Here is an 8,651-nt window from a genome sequence, read left to right as displayed (position 1 = left end):
ATAATGCATTAGACCAAAAAGTTATAAACAGCAAATTGGAAGTAATTGACTGACTTAATTGGGAACTGGAGGGTTCAAAATATCTATCTCTAGTATATGATGCACACCATCAAAAGAAACTCAAAAGCAGAAGAAATAAATTTTTATTCCACTCAAATATTTTAGAGTAAACGACTTAACCAAGGGCATAACCCTCATTTTACATTGATTTGTTTCACATTGGAAGGTTATCCTTAATTGCAAGTTTAGAGACCCGGCATTCTATTTTGAGGGTCTCGTCAATTTTGATATTAGGCAATCTATTTTAAATTTCACCAATTGGATGGATGCACCAGTTTAGAGACTCTGCATCTATCTTGGATTTTGCTGATTTGGGTGGGTTTGCTAGTTTAATTGGAACTAATTGACCGACTTAATTGGGAACTGGAGGGTTCAAAATATTTATCTCTAGCCTATGATGCGAAACATGTGTAGTACAAAAATTAAATATTTTAATTTTATAACTTCACCCTTTCGCCTCATTTAGTATGGAAGAATTGAGTGAAGTGAGAATGAAATTGAATTAATGTGGAAATGAGATGCTCATTTCCATTCTCATGTTTAGGTGCAATTTAAGGAATAAAATGAGAATGGACGTATTTGTAAATTATGTGGGAATTAATGAGAAGTGGGAATACACATTCCAACTTCAAAAAAGAGGTTTTGTTTGTTAGGAATGTTTGTTAGAGAAATGAGAAGTGCGAATTGACATTCCATTCTCACTCATTCCTACGTACCAAATGAGGCGTTTTGGTAAGGGTTTTTATTGTGATTTTGGACTCACTGCTTCATACAAACTCAAGAGTATATTGTAACTTACCCTCTTTTTTTTTTAAGAAGTACCTTCGATTAAGGAATATGCACACCATCAAAAGAAACTCAAAAGCAGAAGAAATAAATTGTTATCTCACTCAAATATTATAGAGTAAACAACTGAACCAAGGGCATACCCCTCATTTTACATTGATTTGCTTCACATTGGAAGGTTATCCTTAATTGCAAGTTTAGAGACTCGACATTCTATTTTGAGGGTCTCGTCAATATTGATATTAGGCAATCTATTTTATTCATCAATTGGATGGATTCACCAGTTTAGAGACTCCGCATCTATCTTGGATTTTGCTGATTTAGGCAGGTTTGCTAGTTTAGAGACTCGACAGTCTATCTTAGATTTTTGGATGGATTTTGATTTTGCTATTTTTAGTAATTTACCTTGATTTCACCAATTTTTGTCGTCATATCTTCATCTCTGCTAATTTTTGCAATTTCATTTTGAGTTTGCTAAATTTAGCAACTTATCTCAAGTTTTGCCAATTTTGGCTGTAGATTTGTTTATTTTAGCAATTTGTCAGCAATTTGTTCAAATTGTGTTTTTTTTCTAGTTTAACGACAAAGAGGTCACTCAGGTCAGCCACCAACACAATTGAGTTTTGAATGATATTTGTGCATATTTTTCTACACATAAATTCTTTATTAATGGAACATTTATTTTCTAGTTTAACGACTTAGTGGTCTGCACAATAATTTGTATTTTGTCTATCGACATTCCAATCATTAAGCGTGAGTTTAGTTTATTGACATTTCGGTAATTGAATTTGAATTTGAATTTAGTTAATCGACATTTCAATCATTGACTTGATTTTTTATCTTCGTGAAATGTCTTGTAATTTTCGCAGCTCTGTAATTTCTGCAACTCCTAAAGGTCTGCTTGCAATTTCTACACATTTTTAGGGACCTTTTCGCAAATTCTGTACAGTCCTGGCGTCTTTTGTAACAATGACTTTTTACAAATTTTGTACATTCCAGTGACTTTTATGCAAATTCTGCACAGTCTAGGGGACAGATCTGCAATTCTTAGATTCAGGGACTGCAATTTCGAGGCAGCCAAGGGCTGTTCTGCAATTTCGTGGGCACGTTCCTAAACAACTCAAGGGGTTGGTATCAAACTCTGGATCTATAGGGGGCTTGTAGCAATTTATGGACAACTTTTGCAAATCTAAAGTTTATAAGGGTTATTTTGTAATTTAAAGTTTTATAAGACTGTTGGACTTCTCCCTTTTTCATTTGTTTAATAATTTGGAACTTTTTTAGGGTCCATGGTGCAATTTTTCCTTTTTTCAATCAAATTTGTTTTGTCCCCTATCCTCATTGCTCTCAGCTTTGTGATTGCATTCTCCTTTGTAATTATTGTTGATTAATTAATCAAAGAAAATAGCAACAGAGTCTAGCCTGTCAAACGTGATGTTTCATGGTTGCTTGCCAATCACGAGGATTGTAGGATGAGGCGTTCTTTTTTCTGGCTGCCCGCCGGCCACGTGGATCATAAGACGGAGCCATTTTATTCAGGCTACATGCCGATCGTGAGGATTATAGGACTTTTTCATGGTTGTCACCGTAGGATGAAACCATTTTAATTTTTTGGCTACCTGCTAGCCGCAAGGATCATAGGATGGAGCCATTTTGTTAGGGTTGCTGCCAATCACGACTGTAGAACGGAGCCATTTTGTTATGACTGCTAGCTGGTTGCAAGGAACGTAGGACAGAGTAATTTTAATTAAGAAGTATAGAAAAATATATTCTTATTTGCTTGTTACTCCGAGTTGAAATGACGCTTGGTTGAGTTAGAGGCACAGGGGTTATTTAATGCAATTTTTATTGAGTATTCTAAGTCGCCATTGGTAGAGAAAGAAGCTTTTGAAAGGACGAGATCTTCTTTTATTAGACTCTATGGATGGGTTTATGCAAGGTCGGATCCAGAAACTTTGCTCACTAAGGGCAAGACTACAAATATAACTAGTATATGATATTTTTTATCTGAATATTAAATACATTAATACTAATAGGATTGCTTATTTTTAAAACATTGGGCGGCTAGGGGTCAATGTTGAAAATATTGTGGGGGACAAACGGATATACAGTCTTGTAGTAAATATATTTCTTAGAGGTCTGATGCAAGATAGATTGATATTAGAAACTCAATACATGCAGATGTATGCATGTAACCAAAGCATGATAGATTCAAATACTTTATCTGATGCGGATAATAATAGATAGGATTGTTAAAATTTTAAATTTTATGTGTTATAGTGTTTAGTTTGAATTAAGTTATAGGAATTTGATTTGAATTTCACCTCTTGGATATAGAGTTATTTTTTAGCTTGATTTATAATATGAATAGAAAAAGTAGAGATATGATTAATCTTTTATCTTAAAAAGGTTATTTCTTTTTTAAATTTTAGTACATATTTATCTTTTTATCTTATATCATTATTTTATTTTTTATTTATTAGTTTATTTTATTTCTCAATATCAATTTTAGCCATTCAAGTCTATGTTCAACTCTACCCAATTTAGCCATTCAAGTCTATGTTCAACTCTACCCAAGTCTATGTTCAACTCTACCATGTCTTGCACCAATTAATCCTATGGACAAAATCAAAAAGACCCAAACTTCCAAAGCAACAACAAAACACTCTAGACCCCCACGTAAATTGTGTCCATTGACTGTCACAAGAAGACAAAATCAAAACCAACTTAAATTTCTCAAAACACCAAAATAACTCCAAAAGGTGTGTTGTTCATCTTCATCTCTTATTTGTTTCTTTTTTCCAGTGAACCCAACAGACTTCCCATGGTTAAAAATTAAAATTAACAAATTTATATGGGGCTCTAAGCCTCTAAGTTCTCTTCCCTTTCAAGATCCAGTGGGGGCAATTAACCCCATTGACCCCACCGTGGATCCGCCTCTGGATTTATGGAAACCTTATTTGGGTTGATTTGTAAATGGTGTTCTTTAGCATAGATGGCAGGAAGCAATAGGTTTTCTCTCTCTTTGTTGCTTGCTTGGATGGTGGTGGAGGGGAGAACACAACTATTTTCTTTGTTGGCTCATCGTTTTTTATTATATATGTGTGTGTAGTCTTCTTTTTTCGTTGTATCATGTAGATTTCAATTGGCGGAATCAAAATGTGGTGTATAATTATAATAAAGAACTGTCACTTACACTTATGGAGTCTTGTATAGAATATCAAAATTGATCCAATTTCTACCTATTATTATGATATTACGATTCAATGAGGTACAAAAATAAATAAATAAATGGGTTCGATGACCCATCTTGTTTTTTCTTTTGAAACTTTTTGAAATCGGGCCAATTCTATTCCACTTAATCCCTTATTCATGGCCACATAAATTGTTGTTTTGGACGATGCATATGTAGAAAGCCTATTTATTTTTTTCTAGTATTGACTAGCCAATTTGATCTCCGGATCTATGCTTATTTTCAGCTCCCCGAAGCATTTCGTCACTTGCTACGCGCTTCCTCGTCTCTGGGTGCCTAGGTATCCACCGTAAGCCTTTCCTTGTCTTGAATTTTTAAAAATAGATAAAAATATAGCAGTTTATCAATTTTAAGGATTTAATCTTCTATCAATTAATGTTACATATATATTTTTGCTACTCCAACTTCTTAGTAAAATTATATGTAGTGACTTTGATTTGCATAGTGATGATAACTTTTAAGCTATCATATATTTTTCAAATTTTTATCCCTTAACTGCGTGTTTTTAATCAATTATTATTGTTTTTTTTACCAGCATCAACTTAGACTACTTTTAGATGCTAAAAGGGATAGTAAACCCTAAATTGAAAATATATATATATATATATATATATATATGAAAGAATACCAAGCAAGTATGCTTTTCTTTGCCAAGTTTTAAAATTTTAGCCCTCTTTTGTGGTTTTGAACTTCAAATGTGTAATTTGCAATTTTTAACACTTTAGGAGTGTTTTAAAAAAAATTATTTTAAGTTTTGTCGTTGTAACTTCTATGTTTCATGTGTTGGTGGTAATTTTTAAATGTCAGGATATTTCTTACAACTCTATAATTTTGAGTGTTTTTTACAATTATTAAAACTTTGTGTTATTTTTTGAACAGCGGTCTGCCAATAGTTTTCAGATTTGATGTGTACTGACTATAAATTTTAAAACCTTTTTGCGATTTTAACTTTTAAAGGATTTTTTGTAATTTTTATAACTCTGAGGTTAATTTAGGCAAATTTTATATTTTTAGGTGTCTGATGGTAATCCTTGAATTTACCTATATTGTTTACCAGTTTTAAATTTAGAATTTTATGGTGTTTTTTCGTAAAAAAAATTTAGGTGCATCATGGTAATCCCTTGTATTCATCTATGTTGTTTGCAAGTTTTAAAATTTTAGAATTTTAGGGTGCCTGTTTTTAATATGAATTGTTGAGGGTGTTTCTATAATTTGAGAGACATTGAATTTGAGGGTGTTAACTACAAATTATAATTTTTTTGCAAGCTGCTGTTAGTTGCTTAATTTCATGTCTGTTGTTTTAAGTTTTGAAACCTTAGGACGTTTTTTTATAATTTTGAACTTAGGGTATTTTGTGTAAGTTAAAACTTTTTAGACTTTGCAATACTTCATGTCCTATAGTATGTTAGCTACGTATGATTTCTTTACCCTATCAAACTAATACCGTAAAGTTGTTTTATATATTTCATATTTCATTAATATTATTTTTAAATTGTTGAGCTATAAACAGTTTACGTGGATTAAAATAGGATATAATTATAATTAAGATAGATTAAGATTTAAATAAAATATTAAAAATAGTAAAGGATAATATTGATCATGGAAATGGAGGACTTTAGCCCTGATGGAGTTGGGTTTACATAGAAAAGAGGATACAGAGGATATGTTGATTTGATAAGAGATTAGGTTGCATTTGTTGGATGATCAAACCTCATTGAGATCTCATCCTAAAACATCTAATCTAGTTTTCCCCCTCTTTATTCTTTTTAAACAGCCCAAGCTGCCCAACAATCTGCTTATTTCACTCATGCATGACGATGAGTTTAAAAATCAAACTTTTGCTTCATGATAAACTTCATGATAAGCCAAGCAACATTATTTTCTAACTAGATTCACTGATTCAGAGCCAGCCAAGGGGATCACATACATTTTTTCTACTGTTAGTCATTTGAACAATTTTGACATCATTTATTCCTCACCTCCTTTATTATAATCTTTGCAGTGTCAAAATTAGTTCAACACTCAGACCATGTCCCGAATTACGAGCACTACACATGATTTGGAAATTGCGTATTTCTCTTTGAGCTACAACTACTCTCTTGTTCATGCGAAAAATAACAGAACCTGTTCATGTAATGAACAGAAGGCCCTTTTCTATTGGCTGAAACAAAGAGGCTTTTGGGCAAGGCTAATGTTTAAATTCTGTCAAAAATCGAATGCTTATTAGGATTGTAAGATTGCCAACTCTAATACCATTGTAGAAATTGCAAAGAAAGTTAACCATCAAGGCCTAGGTCGCTTGATTTCTTTTTTCATTAGCCACAAACAATGTTTCTTTACATATTGCACAAGCTAGAATGTCGTATGAAAAAAATCCTGCACATTTACAACATATGCTTGGATAAAGTAGCAATGAGCCAGCTTATAGTGTAAGGAGTTTATAGCATATGGCGCTATTATGTATGCAAGACAAAATCTTTTTTTCCCCTTAACAAATACAATTAACCAATTAGGGGTAGTTACATAGTTTTCAAACACAACTAAGAATGAACAAACTACAAAGTATGGAGTTTATAGCATATGACGCTATTACTCTATCTATGCAAGACAAAATCTTTTTTCCCTTAACAAATACAATTAACCAATTAGGGGTAATTACAAAGTTTTCAAACACAACTAAGAATGAACAAAGTATGCATTTATATTGGGTTAGAAACCTAAATAGGCACACGTAAATCCTACAAAGTTATAACCAATTTGGGTTATGAAAAAAAAATCATTACTATCATTAACAATAATGACATGGAAAAATAGGAAAAAGATTAAAAATTAAAAATTAAATACAAAGCAAAGGGGAGAAGAGAAGAGACCATGATGGGCATAGACATAAGCAGTCCTCCAAGAATAGATGTGATCCCCAGGCTTCAAACTAGACCTCGCGATCCTATCATCACCATTAATTTCACGAACCAAATACACGTGAAAAATAAATAATCACCCAAATCAAAATTGGGATCGTATGATCGAAAACAAAATCAGAAAAAGGGAAAATAATTGTCAAATAACCTGTTAGAAAGGAGGCCCATCTCTCTCTCTCTCTCTCCCTCTCTCCAAACCCTGGATCTCGATCGTAAAACTATATAAAAGAGAAAAGGGGAAAAAGAAGAAAAGAGATAAAAAGAATCTGATGGTACCCTTTTTGGGTAGCTTTCGGTTTGATCCTCCTTTTCTTTAATTTCGTCCTCTTCTCTCTCTCTCTCTCCTTTGGGGTGCCGCTTATTTTGTACGCCGACGTATTCCCTTGCGAATACAAACAGCTCATAGCAATTGGATAATTGTTAAACTGAAATAATTTTTCGTTAGTGAGATATTTATGTGGGATAAATAGGAACAATTTTGTGCAGCGGGATATTTTGATGAAAAAATATGGGATAAATTTTAATAATTATGAAATATATATTTATGCATTTTGAAGATATAAATACTATTTATGTATTTTAAACTTACTATTATTGGTTGATAATTACTTACAAGAATGTTCTTTACTATTAATTAAATAATTTTTGGTTAGACTATAAGATATTAATAATTATTATTATAATGATAATCTAATGATGGTGATAACCATAATAAGAAAGAAGTAAAGAAACAAATAAATATAAAAAATAAAAATAACAAAAAAATACGAGTTCTAGTTTTTTACCACCTAGTTCCAAGCTAAAACTAAGAATAATTTGAAAGACTAGAACTCTCATTTTTGTATAGAAAAATAAAAAAAATAGGATAATTTTGTACCATTATCCCAATTCTAGTTTTGTTAGAGTTCTACTTGATTAACACTGTAAAATTTTGTTCTACTTTTAGTTCTATGTGACTAACATCTTAAAAATTTATCCCACAGATTATCTCAGTTCCAATTTTAAGTTCTAGTTGACTAACCCCACCTTAGGATATTTTAAGTGTGGTAAAATAGGATAAAGTGAGATAATGGGATAATTTGAGCCTTTGATTTGATAACGCATGTGGGATAATTGATGATGTGACACCTTATTAAAATATAATTTTATCTATTAATTACTTCTAAATTAACTTATCCAATGGGTTTATTATATTATTTAGTTATTATTATAATATAAATATTATTTTACTTTATATTAAAATATAATATATTATACTATACTTACAAATTACTATTATTAATTATTATATTATATTATATTAGCATGTTATACTCCAAAGAGTACAAGAGTATAAACTGTTCCTCAATACTCCAAAGAGTACAAGAGTATAAACTGTTCCTCAATACTCCAAAGAGTACAAGAGTATAAACTGTTCCTCAATACTCCAAAGAGTACAAGAGTATAAACTGTTCCTCAATACTCCAAAGAGTACAAGAGTATAAACTGTTCCTCAATACTCCAAAGAGTACAAGAGTATAAACTGTTCCTCAATACTCCAAAGAGTACAAGAGTATAAACTGTTCCTCAATACTCCAAAGAGTACAAGAGTATAAACTGTTCCTCAATACTCCAAAGAGTACAAGAGTATAAAC

At 31.6% G+C, this 8,651-nt stretch overlaps 1 protein-coding gene across 1 annotated transcript in view; it reads right to left on the bottom strand.

The window, feature by feature from the left end:
- Positions 1–7,361, bottom strand: part of LOC109836816 — an 8,223-nt gene extending 862 nt beyond the window's left edge. Inside the window, exons 1-2 of the mRNA XM_020404830.1 lie at positions 7,166–7,361; positions 6,970–7,043 (exon numbers count right to left, since the gene is read on the bottom strand). Of these exons, the coding sequence (XP_020260419.1) occupies positions 6,970–7,043; positions 7,166–7,185 (94 nt within the window). The 5' untranslated portion in view covers positions 7,186–7,361. The remainder of the gene's footprint in view (positions 1–6,969; positions 7,044–7,165) is intronic.

The sequence above is a fragment of the Asparagus officinalis genome, chromosome 4 (genome assembly GCF_001876935.1).
Source record: "Asparagus officinalis chromosome 4, Aspof.V1, whole genome shotgun sequence".
NCBI classification, from domain to species: domain Eukaryota; kingdom Viridiplantae; phylum Streptophyta; class Magnoliopsida; order Asparagales; family Asparagaceae; genus Asparagus; species Asparagus officinalis.
This window is presented reverse-complemented; position numbering and strand designations above follow the sequence as displayed.